Source organism: Macrotis lagotis, chromosome 2, assembly GCF_037893015.1.
Source record: "Macrotis lagotis isolate mMagLag1 chromosome 2, bilby.v1.9.chrom.fasta, whole genome shotgun sequence".
NCBI classification, from domain to species: Eukaryota; Metazoa; Chordata; class Mammalia; order Peramelemorphia; family Peramelidae; genus Macrotis; species Macrotis lagotis.
Window position 1 is genome coordinate 288,965,276 of NC_133659.1, and position 18,320 is coordinate 288,983,595.

The 18,320-nt window shown below is 39.1% G+C and overlaps 1 protein-coding gene across 1 annotated transcript in view; it reads left to right on the forward strand.

The window, feature by feature from the left end:
- Positions 1–4,558: 4,558 nt before the first annotated feature.
- Positions 4,559–18,320, forward strand: part of PTGES3 (prostaglandin E synthase 3) — a 32,045-nt gene continuing 18,283 nt past the window's right edge. The window contains exon 1 of the mRNA XM_074226353.1: positions 4,559–4,987. Coding sequence (XP_074082454.1) covers positions 4,986–4,987 — 2 coding nt within the window. The 5' untranslated portion in view covers positions 4,559–4,985. The remainder of the gene's footprint in view (positions 4,988–18,320) is intronic.

Here is an 18,320-nt window from a genome sequence, read left to right on the forward strand (position 1 = left end):
CTTATATTACTTTTATATCTCCTCTGTACTTCAGTTTCATTTGTACATAAAACACACAAAATTTGTGTGGCTCTCTAGTCTGTCTCTGAAGGAAGCACAATGTCTTCTTTTAAAGAATGGGAGGGAGGTTTAACCTTCATCAATAGTCTAGCAAGAAAGGGGCTATGACTAGAATACTCCTGGCTAGATGATCTCTTCTCCACTCTCATATTTCCAGATATAGGTCTAACATTATTTGTATACCATGCATCAAATATGAGTACTCTAAGGGTAGGAGTTGAAATTGTTCAATATAAAAGGAACTTTTCCTGATAGCTCTAGAGAAAATAATATCATCTTAACACCAATGTAACTCTCTCCTGTCAAATACTAATTATATAAAAGACCACCAAGACTAGCAAGTACTTTATCAAAGTAAAGCAGTATGTAGAAACCAGAGAGTTATACAAATCAGTCAGTAGAGATACAATATACCAAAGTAAATGGGAGAAATTTGGGAGCAGACTTCAGCTCAACAAATAGAATGATTTAATGAGGGAGAAGGGAAGAATCTCCTCTTAGCAATCTTCAGAATTTCAAGCATTGGAAATCAGGGACATGGGGGGAATCACCTTCGCCAGGTTGTGACTCTGAAGAAATCGCCAGTTAAAAGCCTGCCAGCCAAGTCTTTTACTCTGTCTTGAAGTTCTCCAACAATCTGAAGTTATGTCTTCCTTATATATATTCAACATCTCCAGCCAGTTAAAGATTACAGCTTGTTATTGTTTGTCCTTTGTTCTTAAAGAAGACTATGACATCAGGGAGATGGTACCATAACATTCAAATGAATTGGATTTAATGAGGGGCTGTGTGCAGTCACCAGTCTCACTTTCTCCTCCAGAGTCATCTAGGTCCAATGACTAAATATGGATCAGAATGACTGAGATGGCCATGGAGTGGGAGAACTTTTTTTTAAGTTTAGTCTTTTTTTTAATTAAAGATTTTATTTATTTTAAGTGTTACAATTTCCCCCAATCTTTTTTCCCTCCCCCCACAGAAAGCAATTTGTCAGTCTTTACATTGTTTCCATGTTATATTGATCCAAATTGAGTGTGATGAGAAAGAAATCATATCCTTAAGGAAGAGACAAAAAGTATAAGAGTTAACAAGATCAGACAATAAGATATCAGTTTTTTTTCCCCTAAATTAAAGGGAATAGTCCTTGAAATTTGTTCAAACTACACAGTTCTTTCTCTGGATACAGATGGTATTCTCCATTGCAGACAGCCCCAAATTGTCCCTGATGTTGCACTGATGGAATGAGCAAGTCCATCAAGGTTGAACATCACACCCATGTTGCTGTTAGGGTGTACAGTGTTTTTCTGGTTCTGCTCATTTCACTCAGCATCAGTTCATGCAAATCCCTCCAGGCTTCCCTGAAATCCCATCCCTCCTGGTTTCTAATAGAACAATAGTGTTCCATGACATACATACACCACACTTTGCTAAGCCATTCCCCAACTGAAGGACATTTACTTGATTTCCAATTCTTTGCCACCACAAACAGGGCTGCTATGAATATTTTTGTACAAGTGATGTTTTTACCCTTTTTCATCATCTCTTCAGGGTACAGACCCAGTAGTGGTATTGCTGGATCAAAGGGTATGCACATTTTTGTTGCCCTTTGGGCAGAGAGAACTTGTTTTTTTTTAAACTAGGTCTTTCCCATGGTCAGTTTGACCAGAGCAACACCCATTCAGTCATTAAGATTAGGTAAGAGAGAGATGAGACAAAGAGGCCAAGAATGACTACTTCCAAAAAAGAAGGAAAAAAGTTGTTAGGAAGGTAAGATCCTCAGAATTAACTCAGCACCAAAAAGGCTGTCTTCCAGTAAATTGCCCCAGACTTGGGTCAAAATGGGGTTAAATGTACATTTTTTTAAATACACAGAGCAGAACTTAAGATCTTTTTATAGTAATTTTATTTATTTAAAGCAATGAGGATTAAGTGACTTGCCCAAGGTCACACAGCTAAGTAATTAAGTGACAGAGGTTGGATTTGAACTCCTGACTCCAAGGTTGGTGCTCCTTCTGCCTAGCTGCACCTAAATAAAAACTTATCAAAAAAAAATCCTTACCAAAATAAGTTACCTGTGCTAGGTGATGGATAGCATACCAAGTCTGGAATCAGGAAGAGTCATTTTTCCTGAGTCCAAATCCGGCCTCAGACACTTATCAGTCAAAGTCACTTAATCCTATTTGCCCCAGTTTTCTCATCTATAAAATAAACTGGAGAAGGAAATGGCAAACTACTCCAGTGTCCTTCCCTAGAACAACCCAAATAGGCTCATGAAGAGTTAAACAACACAAAAACTTTTTTGCATATCTATTATTATTCACTAACCTACTTTGGCTATGTCTGAGATACTAGGGCCTTCTGCACCTTTAGTCCCTTACCTCTCTTCCAAGGTATGATTAGAAGATATGCTTCATCATCAGGTTTTTTGACATCATCCTTGGTCACTGCTTTTATCAGAATTCTGTCTTTCAAAGATGTTTTCCTTCAAATTATTAATCCTAAATTGTTTTCCTGCTTCTCCTCATTTCTATCAATTAATATCTTCAGACAACTCCCTGAATTTTCATATCCTTAATTCTCAAGGAATAATTACATTCAATGACATTCATATAGCACAAATTGGTCATTTAGTCATCTGTTTTGTTTCCAGTTGTTGGCTACAACAAAAGTGCTGCTAGACATTCTTGAGTACCTTTTTCCTTTCGTGTTTAACTTCCTTGGTTCTAACAGTATTTCTGGTTCAAAGACATATACAGGGTCAGTAATTTTGGAAATATAATTCCAAATTGTTTTCCAGAAACAACAAAGCTCATAATAGGACCTTGGGATGTAGCTGGTGGTCCACTGTGACCTGAGCCACCGCCTCCCAGCCCCTGCTTCCCACAGCTTCCCACAGCACCCTCTTGATGCTCTTAGCTGAGCGTCCCTCGGCCAGAATTGTTTACTTTGAAAAAAATAGTGTTCAAAGCAGGCTTGAGTCACCTGGATACACAAGCTAGGAATAACAAAGAGGACTCTGGTTCTATTTTGTAGGTTTTCTGAACTTGGACCATGATTAAAAGGAACGCCTGGGGCATTCATATTGTGCCACGTGATATGAAATTTTTTTTTTTGGATTTTGCAAGGCAAATGGGGTTTAGTGGCTTGCCCAAGGCCACACAGCTAGGTAATTATTAAGTGTCTGAGACCGGATTTGAACTCAAGTACTCCTGACTCCAGGGCTGGTGCTCTATCTACACCACCTAGCCAACCCCATTGATATGAAATTCTTGGGCAAACCAGAGTGAAAGCATTTATCAGGAATATTTTCTTTAACCAAAAACAAAAGTCAGAGATGTGAAGATGAGTAGATATCTCCATGGTCTCAATCAAAAACAATATTGACTAAGCCATGATCAGTGCTATTCCCATGACCCACTAGGCAGGGATAATCAAAGGGCGGAGGATGGTTGAAGATCAGAGAGGAAAAGGCCATAGTGATGATTACCATGTTGTCCACAGCCTAGTCTGGCCTGGCCTTGCTGAAATGTTGAAGTGTTTCCATGATATGTGAGGAAAAACTGTCCTGAGCACTAGCCCCTTTGAGAAACAGGTTTGGATATACCTTGGTGCTGCCCTTGTGTGGCCGGAAACCACATACGTAGCACATGCCTCGCTGACAGGGGAGAGGAAACCCTACAAAGGCCAGGACTCCCCCAGCATCCTAGCCCATCACTAAAGGTCCTATTTCCCATCAAATCCGGCCAAGCGGCTCTGGAAAAGGCTGGTGAGAAGGATGTCTTTGCTCAACACTCCCCTCCCTATAATAGACCATTAATTTGGTTGGTCCTCTTCCAAACAAGGACAGTATTATTATTATTGTTGTTGTTATTATTATTTTGGAAGGCAAATGGGGCTAAGTGATTTGCCCAAGGCCACACAGCTAGGTGGTCGCATTTGAAGTCGGATCCTCCGGATTCCAGGGCCGGTGCTCTATCCACTGGGCCACCTAGCCGCCCCAAGCCAATTTGGAGCTATTATTATTCAAAGCGCACGAATGGCCCTGATCTGCCATACCCTTTCCACCCATGGCTTTTTTCCTTAGTTTTATTCATTTTCTTTTCCTAGTGCTTTGGCACTGTTTCTCCCCAAATTGCCTGGGGCCTCTCCCTCCGCGGGGCTTTTGGCGGGTCCTTCGGGAAGTCACGGGGGGGGGGGGGGGGGGTAGGCGACGGGCGGGGCCGGGCCCGGGCCGGGCGGCGGGGCCCGGGCCTGGCCTTCCCGGCCTCGGGACGGGGCGGGGGCCGCGGCGGCTCCGCCCCCCGGAGGGCTCCTGGGAGATCACGCAAGCGCGCGAGCCGGGCGGTTGAGGAGCCAACGGCTCGGAGGCGGCGGTGGGGGCGGGAGGAGAGGCGGGCGGGGGAGGAGGGGAGCGAGGGGGCGGGGGAGGAGGGGAGCGAGGGGGCGGGAGGGGGCAGGGAGAGGGACGGGACAGGCTCCGCCCTCCTCGTAGAGATCTCTAGAAAGCCGGGCTCGCGCCCGAAGGCCCAGGGGCGCGCACGCGCGGAGGGGCCCGGGCGTTTTGCTGCGTCACTAGCCGCCGCCGCCGCCGCTGCCGCCGCCGCCTCTGCCGCCTCTTGCCGCCGCTGCCGCCGCCGCCCGGCCTCACCGCCGCTCGTACGCAGACGTTCATTCTCCCTCCTCGCGCCCTCTCCCTACTCTCTCCTCCTCCTCTCCCCGACCAGAAGAGCCTCTCTGGTCGCGCGGTGCATTGTGGGAGCCAGGCCAAGCCCGCCGCCGCCGCCGCCGCCGCAGCCTGAGGGGAGAGAGCGGAGAGGAGAGGCCGCGACCGGAGGAGGAGGAGGCACCGAGCCGGAGCCGCCCGCCCGAGGGGAGCCGGAGCCGTCCCTGCCGCCCGAGACACCCGCCCCGCCCCCCACCCCTTCACAATGTGAGTGGGAGCCCCGGCCGAGGGGAGGCCGCGGCTCGTGGACGGGGCGGGAAACCGACCCGCCCCGAGCGGGGAGGATGGCGCCCGGCCCCCACGCGGGGCCCTCCCGCGCCCTTCCCCCACCGCCGCGGGCCCCGGCCGCGGCTCCAGGAAGTGGCCCGGAGCCCCCCCCCCCCCCGCCGTGGCACGGCGCCATGTGCGCCCGGGGAGCGCGCGGCGGGGCACCATGTGGCCGCGGCCCCGAGGGCAGGACCGGCCACGTGCGGCCGCGCCGCGAGGCGAGGGCCGGGGCCGCCCGGCACGGGGCCCGCGCGGGGAGGGAGGGCGAAGTCGGAGGAAAACAAAGGGAAAATGCCTCACCTCCGAGGCCTGGGGCCCGGGGGCAGCGGGGCGAAGGCGCTGCCTGGGCGCTCCGCGGGAGGCTGCGCCCGCCGTGCCCCATGAAGTTCAGCACCAACTCGGGGCGGCAGTGCCATCGCGCCACTTCAGATTATTGAAAATACATTCTGAGCAAAAATAGTGCCTCAAAGGCACACATTTTGATGCTTTAATAAGCATCCAGCTAATTGAGAACCTGGTGAAAGAAGGACAAATTATAACAAAGAGGTATATTCAGGATGTGAGCTTGTCTTTGCCTAGAAAATTCACCTGCTTATGGGAAACTTTTGCCCTTCTTACAATTCTAACATTTTTAAATGCCCATCTTAACTAAATAGTTTTATATATATATGTATGTGTGTGTATATATGTATATGTATATATTTGGACGAGTGGAAATTAATATTGCCACAATTTAAAAAATGACGTTTTTAGAGCTAACTTAGTAAATTCTAGCCGGGGGTGGTCTCAAATCTCTATCTAGCATAAGAGTTTGTATCCATTTGGGAGCCAAGGGTTGAATCTGAGGTGAAGAAATTTACAATGTTTTTAGTAATTAGATAGTGAAGAAACAAAAATCCAGTCAATTATCAATTTAAACTTAGATGCACGTTCAAAAAGTTTTTGAAACTATTTGTGTTTGGTTAATGTCAAAAAATGAAACTTGGATTAAAAAAAATCAAGATAGTAATCGGTATTCCAAAAGGCATACCATGAAATGTATGTTTTACAAGATTAGTTAAGGGCTTCCAAATTTTCTACTTTTTGAAGAAAAGGGTTGTACTTTTGTTCCTGATTCTGTGAATTTATAAAAAAAAATGGATATCATGATGCAGTTGAATTGAAGAAATCTTTGTTATTTTGGGTTCTCCATTCATAGAAGGAATTTCATTGATAAGGCTTTATCTACCTTGACATGAAAAACAAAAAAAAAGAGAGGAAAAGATCAATTTGTGGATTGTTTCCTTACCCAAAAATAAATGGTAGTTAGTGATTGCCCAGCCAAAATATCTTTTAAGATTTTTATTCAAAGTGAGTTTTATTTGTGTATTTCTGTAAGGTGCTTAGCGGTCACAAACAGTATCATTTGGGGAAGGCAGTTATTAGCATTATTTTTTCACCCAAGAAAATAAGAACTCAGAGAAAATGTTATGCTTGCCCAAGACTGTTAAATTCTTCACGTGGGGACTATCCCCATTCCCAGCCCAGCAGGAAAGGTAGATTGGTGTAGTGGAAAGAGAACATTATATTCAGGAGATCTTGGTCCAAGTCCCAGTTGTACTACTTCCTCTTTATGCTCATCATTTTTCCTTTTTTTTTTTTTTAAATCTGTGACTTGGACATAGATTAGATATCTATTAGCTTCTTTCCAGCTCAGGCAGTCCAGGGGAAAAAAAGAACCCTAAAACTATAATCAGAAGATATGTACCCTTATCTGTATTCATTCATCTCTGTCATACCTATGTGACCTTAGGCAAATTGCTTAATGTCGCTGTATCTCCATTTTTCTCCCTTGCAAAATGAACGGGTTGTACTAGTACAGATGATGGCCTTTAAGGTATTTTCCAACTCTAAATCTACAATCTTTACTCTTATGGAAATCAGTTAGCCTTACTTGTTTTTTTAAGTAAGTTTTAAAAATTGGAACTGATAGTTCCCTTTAATCCAATTATCATTTCCTTGGGGTTAAGGTTCTGGCAGTGACTTCTGCTTCTTATATTTAACTTCTTTTATAAATTATTGGAATGAACCGGCCAAACATTGAGCAGAATCTTAGCAAAAAAATGACTTATGTTTTGTAAACTTGGGATCCAAAAACAAAACTCATAAAACATCCCCAGTCATCCAAAAAAAACCCTCAAAAAACTATAGAGTAATTGGCTGGGCAAAGATTTCTATTTGAAAGGAATACTTGATAAAATTAAGGGAGTTAAGTGTTTCCTTTTATTCAAGTTTGATTTCTTAACTACTGTAACATGGCAACTGATTTTCATACTGTAAACTGAGTTGTACCTTAACCAGAATGCTCTGAAAGTGTGGTGAGTGAGTGTGAATAACAACATATTCTTCATTCTTTTTCTCATTGATAGCATTTTCTTTCAGATTCTGATCTCAATTTGAATAAATCCCATCTACTGTTTCCTGACGAGTTAGTAATTATCATTTGGAGGAGCTTTTTCACTTTTTTGTGTAGATTGGTGTTGTGGAAAGAGCTCTGTATTTGAATTCCTTGAGAAAGGATATCCAGGTTTGATTCTTAGCTTCTTGAGCAAAGCATTTGAACCCCTTAGCTTTAGTCTTCTTGAATGTAGAATGCTCTCTTTAATCTCTTACCACACTAAATCTGTAATAGATGTTAAATTTAAAACTTTTTTTTATCATTTTTGATCCTACAGTTTGAGTGCAAAAGGAAATATGTTGGGTTTAATACTGGCTCAAGAAAAATGTATTTGGAAACAGGTTATCTACCTATTGCTACTAACCACCGGTAGTATCTGTATTGTTTTGTATTATCCACAACCATTCATTTCTTTGATATAGACAGTCCATCTGAAGATATAAATTGATGCCGTTTCTAAGATTTTTTGGACTTATTTATATAAAATTTAGAAAGTATAAGTTAGATTTTGAAAGTGGGTATAGTGTCTAGTTATTGTATAGTATTTGAACAGTGAATGAATTATTTCTTGATGCATATTATATAATCCTAGAATTGAAAAGGAAATCCATCAAACTGTATTGGTAATCTGGAAGGCTGTGGTTGAAACAAGATATTTGTAGACTCCCTGACTTTGAGCTGGAAAACGGGACCTTCGAGAATAATGAAGTAACTAGTTTCCAATCTCTCATTTTTTCATTCATTCCATTAAGCATTTATTAAGCGCCTCCTCTGTGTCAGGTATTATGTTGTGCTTTCTGGGAATACTAAGATAAAAAAGGAGGAAATGTGTGTGCACATAAATACAAAATATACAGAGTAATTGGGGGGAGCACTAACAACTGAGTGCCTAAGAATAGTCATGCAGAACTCTATTAGTCTTTTAATTTCTTTTTTTTTTATAGATTTTTCAAGACAATGGGGTTAAGTGGCTGGCCCAAGGTCACACAGCTAAGTAATTATTAAGTGTCTGAAGCAGGATTTGAACCCAGGTACTACTGACTCCAAGGCCGGTGCTTTATCCACTGCGCCACCTAGCTGCCCCCATGTCCTTTAATTTCAAAGAAGCTGGCTGACAAATATTTTCTTGGTTCACATTCTGTTTTAGTTTCTTATTCTATAATTTCTTTTAAAAGCTTATTTCTTAGGGCAGCTGGGTGGTACAATGTATAAGAGCACCAGCCCTGAAGTCAGGATCGCCCGAGTTCAAATGTGATTTCAGACTCTTTTTTTTTTTTTTTTTTTGCAAGGCAAATGGGTTTAAGTGGCTTGCCCAAGGCCACACAGCTACCCAGGTACTCCTGATTCCAGGGCCACTGCTTTATCTACTGCGCCACCTAGCTGCCCCTCAAGACTCTTAATAATTACCTAGCTGTGTGACTTGGGCAAGTCACTTCACCCCATTGCCTTGCAAAAAGCTTATTTCTTGACCTTTGCAGATAAATTACCTAAGCATTCCTAGCTTTATTCTATAGCTTGGGGCAGCCTCATTTGTAAGATAGTGATATATGGTTTGTTTTTTCCTTTGTGAATGAACAGGTCTGGGAGATGATTACTATACCCCCATTTCTCTATTTAGGTGAATTTATAATGCACAAATTCCACTCCTTTAGGAGAGAGGGAAGACTGGAGAATGGTTCCTTTATCTATGTCATATTGTATTTTTATTTTGCTAAATATCTCCCTATTACATTTTATGGTTTTTTGCAAGGCAATGGGGTGAAGTGACTTGCCCAAGGTCACACAGCTAGGTAATTATGAAGTGTCTGGGGATGGATTTGAACTCAGCCCTCCTGACTCCAAAGCCAATGCGCTGTCCACTGCACCACCTAGCTGCCCTGGTTCCTTTATCTTAATCTAGAAACAGCATTACAGCTTTGTGAGTACAGAAAGGTTGATAGGCATTTGAAGTAAAATAATTAAGACAAAAGTTAGAGACAGTGATCAATAACTATTAACTAAATGATTCTCCATATGAACAAATAATTAAAGCTAGCATAATAAGTCCTTTATCTGGTGTTTTGTAAAACTATATTGGGGGAGGGGTGGCTAGGTGGCACACTGGATAAAGCATGGACCCTGGAATCCGGAGTATCTGGGTTCAAATTCAGCCTCAGACACTTCATAATTACCTAGCTGTGTGGCCTTGGGCAAGCCACTTAACCCCATTGCTTTGCAAAAAAAAAAGACTAAATTGTGGGGGAAATGGTGATCAAATGGGTAGTGGAAGTTCCAAATAGGAACTAGTAATAAAATTACAGGTCTGGTCATTATATATCATGCAGAAAGGAAAAAATATTATTACTGCCAAACTTTTTTGGAAATGAGATTAATACAAATATAAAAGACTGCTTACTGAAAAGAACATAAGCCATTAACATATGTTGATTTGTATTGTAGAATTTTAAAATTGAGAGAGATGATGTTATTATCTAATCCAGTCACTTAATTTTAAAATTAACTTACTAGTATTGAACTAACACTCAGCCAAACTTAGATTGATTTGCTTAAATTCATGAATTCTTAAATTCATACAGCAAGTAAATAACAAGGTATTAGGATATAGTTCTCCACTTCCAAGATCTTTTCATTTATACTGCTACCATGCCTTTTGTTCAGGCCATCTTACCTAGATTGTTGTACTGGTTTCTGTGCTTTCCCTCTCTTTTCTGCTGTAGCTTTCATATAGCTACCAGAAAGAAATTTTGTATATAGATTTGACTATGTGATTTCCCTGCTCAGAACCTTCAGTGGCTCCTTACCTGCCTGTAAAATTAAATAAAAACTTATTAAAGGCCCTTCACAACCGATCTTCAACTTTTAGGCTTGTTTCATACAAAACCCTTTCATTTACTCCAGGTTCCAGCATAACTCTTAACTTCCCACCTCTGCCTCATACAATTCCTCTCTTCAAGATGTAGCTGAAGCGGAACATTCTACTAGAAAGCCATTTCTGATCCTCTCAGCTGCTAGTATCTTCCCTCAAGCTTTCTCATATCTATAAGATAGCTTTTTAGGTTTTTGCAAGGCAAATGGGGGTTAGTGGCTTGCCCAAGGCCACACAGCTAGTTAATTTATTGTCTGACTCCCAAGGCAGGTGCTTTATCCACTACACCACCTAGCAGCCCCATAGCTCCTTTATATAAAATCATATAAAGAAATCCTTATGAGAATCCAGAAAAGGATTTGATTCAATTGCTAGCTATTAAGATTACAGAAGAAAAGGAAACCCAAAGGCAAATCAGAAAGGTTCACAATGAAAAAGCTGGCAGAAACATTTCATCTTTTGAGTCAATTTTTTTCTTGTATTGAAAAGATGGGGCCAAGTACTTCAATGTACTGAACACATTTATATTTAATTTCGTGGTAGAGTATTTAATATGTGCATTTATACCTTGTTTCAATATATCTTTTGTTTGCCTTTCTTATATAGGTTAAGTGAAGTAGGTAAGTCAGGGCAAAGTTGCATTATAGAATGGTCCACTTATAGACATCAAGAATAGTCTTAACAGGCTGTTTTGCATTCATTCTCTCCCTGCCTCTTTTCTTCCTACCCCCTTTCATGCATTTGTATTCCCAATAGATTCTGATTGTAACTATATTTCCTACCTGTTCCCCAGTTATTCTAGATTCTTTGTAAAATAATTATCTTCCACCTGCTACCTGCCATCTTGGGTAATCACTTAACTATTCTGGGCCACATTTTCCTCATTTTTAAAATGAGGGAGTTGGAATTAATGATTCCTTCCAGCTCTCAATCTGAGTCTCTTCATTTCCATGTGAAATCCTCTTCAAGGCCTGATGGCCTATATGAAGCCATGGCTTTCCCCTCTGAGTGATTACTTTAAATTTCCCTGGAGCTCCCTAATCTCTCCTTTGTCCCACTCACACTATTCTATTTATTAATTTTACGAGCAAAGGATGTTTTTACTTTGTGTCATGAGACTCTTGAACAAAGCAGCTGGTTAATATGTTTTGAATTAGGGAGAATCTGAATATATTGTCTTGATTAGAATTCCCTAACGAAAAAATTATTTTGGGGGGGTGTTGTATTCTACTCCTTTTAGATGGGTAAAAGTTTTTATTTGTTTTTCTTTGAATGTTGCCAAAGGTTAAGGAAGGATTGTGCATAAGCTTAGCTATTATGGAAGTTTTCCTCTTTGAATTAATTACTCCTTTTACCATTCTACAATTCTGTAGTAGTAGTGTTTACTGCACACTTAAGTTATTTGATTTCTCTGGGTGACTGTGGGGTGAAGATGAAAAAAGACTTTGTGGAAGCTTAAGAATAAGGAGTTAATGCTTTAACTGGAATCCAAATGTTCTAGTACTTAGAACCAAATGAATGGTTTAGTCTTTAAGAAAGGGATAAGTGACTTGTCCTAAAAAATTTGCCTCCGTGGATTAAAAACATTCTGCCCTGCAGAATTTTGAGAATCAAATGAGGCAATGCATGTTTTTTTGTTGTTGTTGTTTTTTTTTTTTTTTTAGGTTTTTGCTAGGCAAACTGGGTTAAGTGGCTTGCCCAAGGCCACACAGCTAGGTAATTATTAAGTGGCTGAGACTGGATTTGAACCCAGGTACTCCTGATTCCAGGGCCAGTGCTTTATCCACCATGCCACCTAGCCACCCTGGCAGTGCATGTTAAAAGTGATTGCTGGTTATAAAGGAGGCAATGATAAAAAGGAATAATTTTAAAGAGTCCTTAGTTAACTCTGTATTATTAATTCTCAGTTCATGTTTTTATACTCTGTTAGATTCAAGATTAAGTACTTTCTTGCAATTTTTTTATTTTTTGGAATGTCTCAACTAGGTTTAGGAATAATAGTTTATGTATTAATCCTCTTAGAGGAAAATTAACTGGTTTTTTCCCTTTTTTTAAAGTTTCAATCTTTTCCAACCAAATCTAGATTTGAGTCTGACTTCTGGTTCACATTTTTCAATTGATTCCCACAGATGGAAAATGTAGTTTAATATATTTTGGGTTATACAAGGCCTAAAGTCAATTTTAACTAAAGATTTACAAAGATTAAGGACTATTATGCTTAAGTGCTGTAGTGGATCTTAGTCAATTATTCCCCCCTGAAGCTCATCCATATTCATCCTGTGTGAATGTCAGTTATCCATGCCTTTCAGTTCAGCTACTGAAGGTGGTCCTTGCATCCTGTAAAATGCTTGGGTAAGTGCCAATTGCTTTGTATTATAATTATCTCAAATTCATTCCATAGTTGAATGCCTACTATGCCAAAATGCATAATTCAATATTTTAATATTAAGCATTTTCCAGCATTCATTATTACTAGAAATAATGGTTGTTTGTGAAGCTTATAATAAATCTTGTTTATACAAAAATCTTATGTTTTCATCATTAATGGGCATCCATATGACAACCAAGTAAAAGTTGACCAAAAAAATGAAAACTTATGTGTGTCTTTTTAAGGCATGTGGCATAGCAAAGTAGCAAGGATTTTCCTTCTCCTGTAATCAAAGGATGGGATTTTGAAATCAAAATCACTTGTCCATTAAAAGAGACCATGGTAGTGCTCATTTAAGCAATCATGAAATATCTTCCCATTTCATCCAAGAGATTATTCCTCAAAGCCCTTTGTAGGCATTAATAAAAGAGATTTTTTTTTCTTTTTAATTGAAATTTTAACCATGGAACTTTGTAAATAGGAAAATACTTTTTCTGTCAGTTTTGAACTTTTGGCCATAATGGTCAGGAATTTACACTTCTAAAAATGGATATAAAACTAGAACAGCAGGTTAGTGTTACTTTTATGCCCTTATTGACTTTAAAGGAGAGGGTATGAGTCTGTCTCTGCATGTGTGACAGAATTTAATTGATTTCTGTGCTTCTCTTTTCTTCCAATTTGAATGTAGGATTCTTCTTGCTATGATTGCTTAATCTTCTATCTCTTGGACTTTTTAAATATGTGTTAGAATGGTCGTCAGAATGTTGACCATGAATCACTGAAAGATGTCAGTTATAAAAAGATGTAGTTAATATTATTGAAAACAGGATGATGGATCTATACACTAAAGGTCCTTAACTTCCTTGACTAACAAAAAAAGTCTGAGAACCACTTTAGCCAAGGCTTAAACCCCTACAAAAACAAAATTAGCCATGAGTTCATACGTTATTGCTGTTGTTTTGTTTAACACAGTACCTTGAATAAAAGTAAGTTCTAGAAGTGGTAGCAATATAAATTCTATTGGAGAAATCCTTGAGGTATTGAGGTTAGAGTTCTGCTCATCAGGAAGACAATGGTCAAGCTAATCTGCTATATAACCCAGTTCTTTTGGTGACTGAAGATTGTACCATTTCTAAAATGCTGATGAGGGAGTTACATAAGTAAAAATTTTGTTTTTGCTTTTCAAATAAGTATTTTCTTCCTATCCTATAAAGAAAAAAAAATGTGGGTTTTATTGCCTGATTTTTCTAGAATTGTTAAAATGAAAATTTAGGTTAAATTGACTTTACCATGAAGTATAATTATTAGTATAATATGTTATTAGTAGTATACTTGCATTGAGAAATTGTTTTGTTTTAGGTTTTTGCAAAGCAAGTAGGGTTAAGTGGCCTGCCCAAGGCCACTTGACAGCTAGGTTATTATTATTTTTTTTTTGAGGTTTTTTGCTAGGCAGTGGATTTCAGTGGCTTGCCCAAGGCCACACAGCTAGGTAATTATTAAGTGTCTGAGACTGGATTTGAACCCAGGAGTACTCTTGACTCGAGGGCCGGTGCTCTATGCACTGTGCCTACATTTTTAGAATTAAAGGTAGTCAAAGATTGATAGCTAATGCAAAGTATTTTCCTTTTTAAAGTTTCATGAATTAGCATTTTATTTAAAAAGGGGGAAAAAATGTTACTCAGTATGAGTATGATTAATAATACAAAAGACTGAAATAACTACTTTGGATGCAGGAGATTAGGGTAGAAATCTCCATTGATTTTATTTATGTTTATTATTAATTTTATTATATATAAATTTTCCCCTTAAAGGATAACATCATAGTCAACTGCAGATGAGAGGTAAATAAACCCTTGGACAAATCTGTGACTTTCTGAGCCTCAGTAATACTTGGCTTCAAAATAGGGATAATGTTTATGAAATTTACCTGTGTAAAGTGTTTTTAAATTCTATTTAAATATCTTTTATTGTCCCCAGACTACCTTTTTCAGTAATATTTCCTTGTCTTGCCCTTTAGATCTGAACCAAGTATGATCCAATGAAATCAGATTCAAACCTTAAGGAACTCTTATGTTGTCATTTTCAATCATATTTGACTCTTTATGATCTCCTTTGGGGTTTTCTTGGTGAAGATACTGGGGTGGTTTGCTATTTTTCCAGTTCTTTTTTATAGATGAGGAAACTGAGAACGAGTTAAGTGACTTGACCAGGATATCACATAGCTTATAAATGTCTAAGCCCAGATTTGAACCGATTCCTGGCTCATCACTATTTATTCTATCCACTGCCCCAAAGAGCCTTAGAGACTTCAAATTTGAATTGGGGGGGGTATCTAATCTGGTACCTGCCATATAGTAAATGCCTAAAAAATTATTTTCCTGTCTATCATATATCTTCTTCCCTACACTATCTCTATAGTTTGAGACCGGCTAAAGTTATAGGAAACTGTTTTGTCACTGTTGTGTCAGTGACCTCATAGTTAAACAGATTTTACATTCTGATCTGTTTCAGTCTTAAAATTCTTCACATGGAAACATGTTAAATTAAACTATTTTGTAGGATAAACTTATTTTACCAAGTAGAAATCGTCTTAGATAAATGTGGAGTAATATACTAATTACCAGGAGTTTGCTAATAGATTTTGCTCTCAAATTCAGGATATATTTTTAAAAACTTTTTTAGGGTTTGTTGTTGTTGTTGTTGTTGTTGTTGTTGTTGTTGTTGTTTTGCAAGGCAAAGGGGGTTAAGTGGCTTGCCCAAGGCCACACAGCTAGGTAATTATTAAGTGTCTGAGATCGGATTTGAACCCAGGTACTCCTGACTCCAGGACTGGTGCTTTATCCACTATGCCACCTAGCCCCCCTTTTAAAAACTTTTAATCCTCATTATTGACACTTTCTTCATCACTTAATTCTAAACAATTAAATGATTTGTAGCATTTTCTAATTTCCTTGGTATAAATGTTCACACTTAACATTTGGCAGTCCAGCAGTTTGAGCTGATTCTAGCATGCTTCTAATAATTAACATTTTTTAATTTGAGCTTAAAATTTTTAATCTAGAGGTGGAGAGAGCCCCGGCCCTGGGGTCAGGAGTACCTGGGTTCAAATCCGGCCTCAGACACTTAATAATTACCTAGCTTGTGTGGCCTTGGGCAAGCCACTTTAACTCCATTGCTTTACAAAAACAAACCTCCCCCCAAAAAAATTTTTTTAATCTGAAATTGGTCATAAGTTGTTAGTATTGATGAGTCAGCTATCATTTCTATCATCCTTTTGTCTAAATATGTCCCAGATTCCTAAAACAAGCTGAAATTAGGAGTAATTCTTAATATGAGGGTAGAATTAAGAATAGGAGGAAGTAAGGTGATGCCTGTGAAATCAAGTGCTCAAAGCCCTTCCAGGTTTCCTGCCTGACTTCTATCAACCATTTTAATTATTTTCCCACAGGATAACTATGGTTCTTAGATTTTTTTTTTTACCATCACCTCCAATGGGGAAATAGGTTAGGTTTTTAATTTGCTTTTCAACCAGCTTAGCTAGAACTTCCATGTTCCATAAAATGATGAGTACCTCATATATCTTTGTCTCTTGGAATGGGATTCTTAATGACCTCATTTTTTTTTTAATAGAAAAATTGGGGGGGAGTAGCAGTATCCAGTCAAAACTTTGGAGATGAATTTTACTTTACATGAAAACAGTGATTTAGGATTAGCTATGGCACCAAGCCAGATAGCTTTCCCAGTATCATGGTGTTTTCCAGGTAGTTAAAAGAGATGGAGCATTCTGAGCTAGATGTATAAATCCCCTTATAATAAACGCCATGAGATATCAAATAATGTTGAAGTTAAATTTTGTTAGTATAATCTGGAGCTAGATAATAAATCTAGTCACCTTAACTGAGACTTAACAAGTGAAGAATTTACACTAAACCCAGGGGAGACAAATGGAAGAAATTTATACTCTCTTAACTTTCTTCCCTCTCCCCCTTTCTACGGTTGTCAATTTTTTTGTGTGTGTCATTTGAATTGGAATTTTACTTTTGTTATCACTAGGATATGTTTAAGTTACAGGCAGGAGAGTAAAAGGGTAATTGCCTCTTGGTGTTAAAGAACACTGAGACAGTTGTTTCTTCATACACACACACACACACACACATACGATTAGACAATGTGTTTGATTACTATAGAATCTTATTCCAGTTCTGGTATTTTAAAAGGTAAAAAAAAAAACTAAGGCACCAAAGAAAGAGGAGCTTCAACTCATACTCAAACCCAAGTTGTCTGACTCTTAAGTCTTGCTTTTTCCATTTTGTTCAGGGTTATTATGTGTCAATGGTAACTGAATTTTAATTTATTTTTATTTCTATTAGTTTTCCTCTTTTTTCCCCGAGACACCTACATCAGTCTCTTCCTTCCCTATGATTACTTGCAGAGTTCACTGTCAATTCATCTTTTTCCCCCTCTTTTTTTTTGAAAGGCAATGGGCTTAAGTCACTTGGTCACATAGCTAGGTAATAAGTGTCTGAGCTCAGATTTGAACTTGGGTCCTTCTGACTCTAGGGCCAGTGCTCTATCCGTTTTACCACCTAGCTGCCCCTCAATTCATCTTCTAACCCCTATTTTCTTTCTTTTCTTTGATAGTATAAAACAGCTTGCTTGAGGAGAAGAAACAATAAAGAAGTTGATACTTCTCAACAACTAAACGTGGTCTAAGCATCCATTATGACTAGGAAATGTGTCACATAGCTTCTTTATAATACCAATGTCTTCCTACCTTCAGAGTGCCTATGTAATGGGGCCATAAGAAGCACTAGTAATTGGTATAAACTACTATATCCATTAACACCTGTGTTGCATCAATTGTGCTTATGTACTTTGGCATAAACGAGCAGGGCTTACATTGGATCACAGTTTTAGACTAGGTGTGTTAAATGTAAAATCCTTATCCAAAAGATAAATGCACATATATTAATTTGGATATTTGCAAAAATTACATCATGAGAATCTTAACATATCAGCATTTATGAAAAAAATAAAAAGTTAGACAAATTCTGTAATTCGAACTTCAAATTGAATCACCATTTTTAATACATTAGTTACTTCAAAGATGAGCCTAAGAGGAAAGTGGGAAAAGTGTTTGAATGTGGTTCAGAAGTTAGGATTGAGAGGTGTCCAAAGACAATTATTACAAAGCCTTATACCCGTGAAAATAGTATGCTTTGGTCTGTATTCAGACTACAGTGTTTTCTTTGGATATGGATGGCATTTTCTATCACAAGTCTTTTAGAATTGCCCTTGCTTGATCACTGAACTGCTGAGAGGAACTAAGTCCATTATAATTGAGCAGCACATTGTGTTGCTGTTAATGTATAGTTATCTCCTTGTTCTGTTTAACTTCACTCAGCATCAGTTCATGAAAGTCTTTACAGGCTTTTCTGAATTTTCGACCTCTCCATATCTTATAGAACAATAGTATTCCATTACATTCCTATACTATAGTTTGTTCAGCCATTCCCTCAATTATCTCTCTGGGTTTCAAACCTCGTAGTGGTATTGCTGGAACAAAGGGTATGCAGCTGTAGTATCCATTAAAAAATAAAAT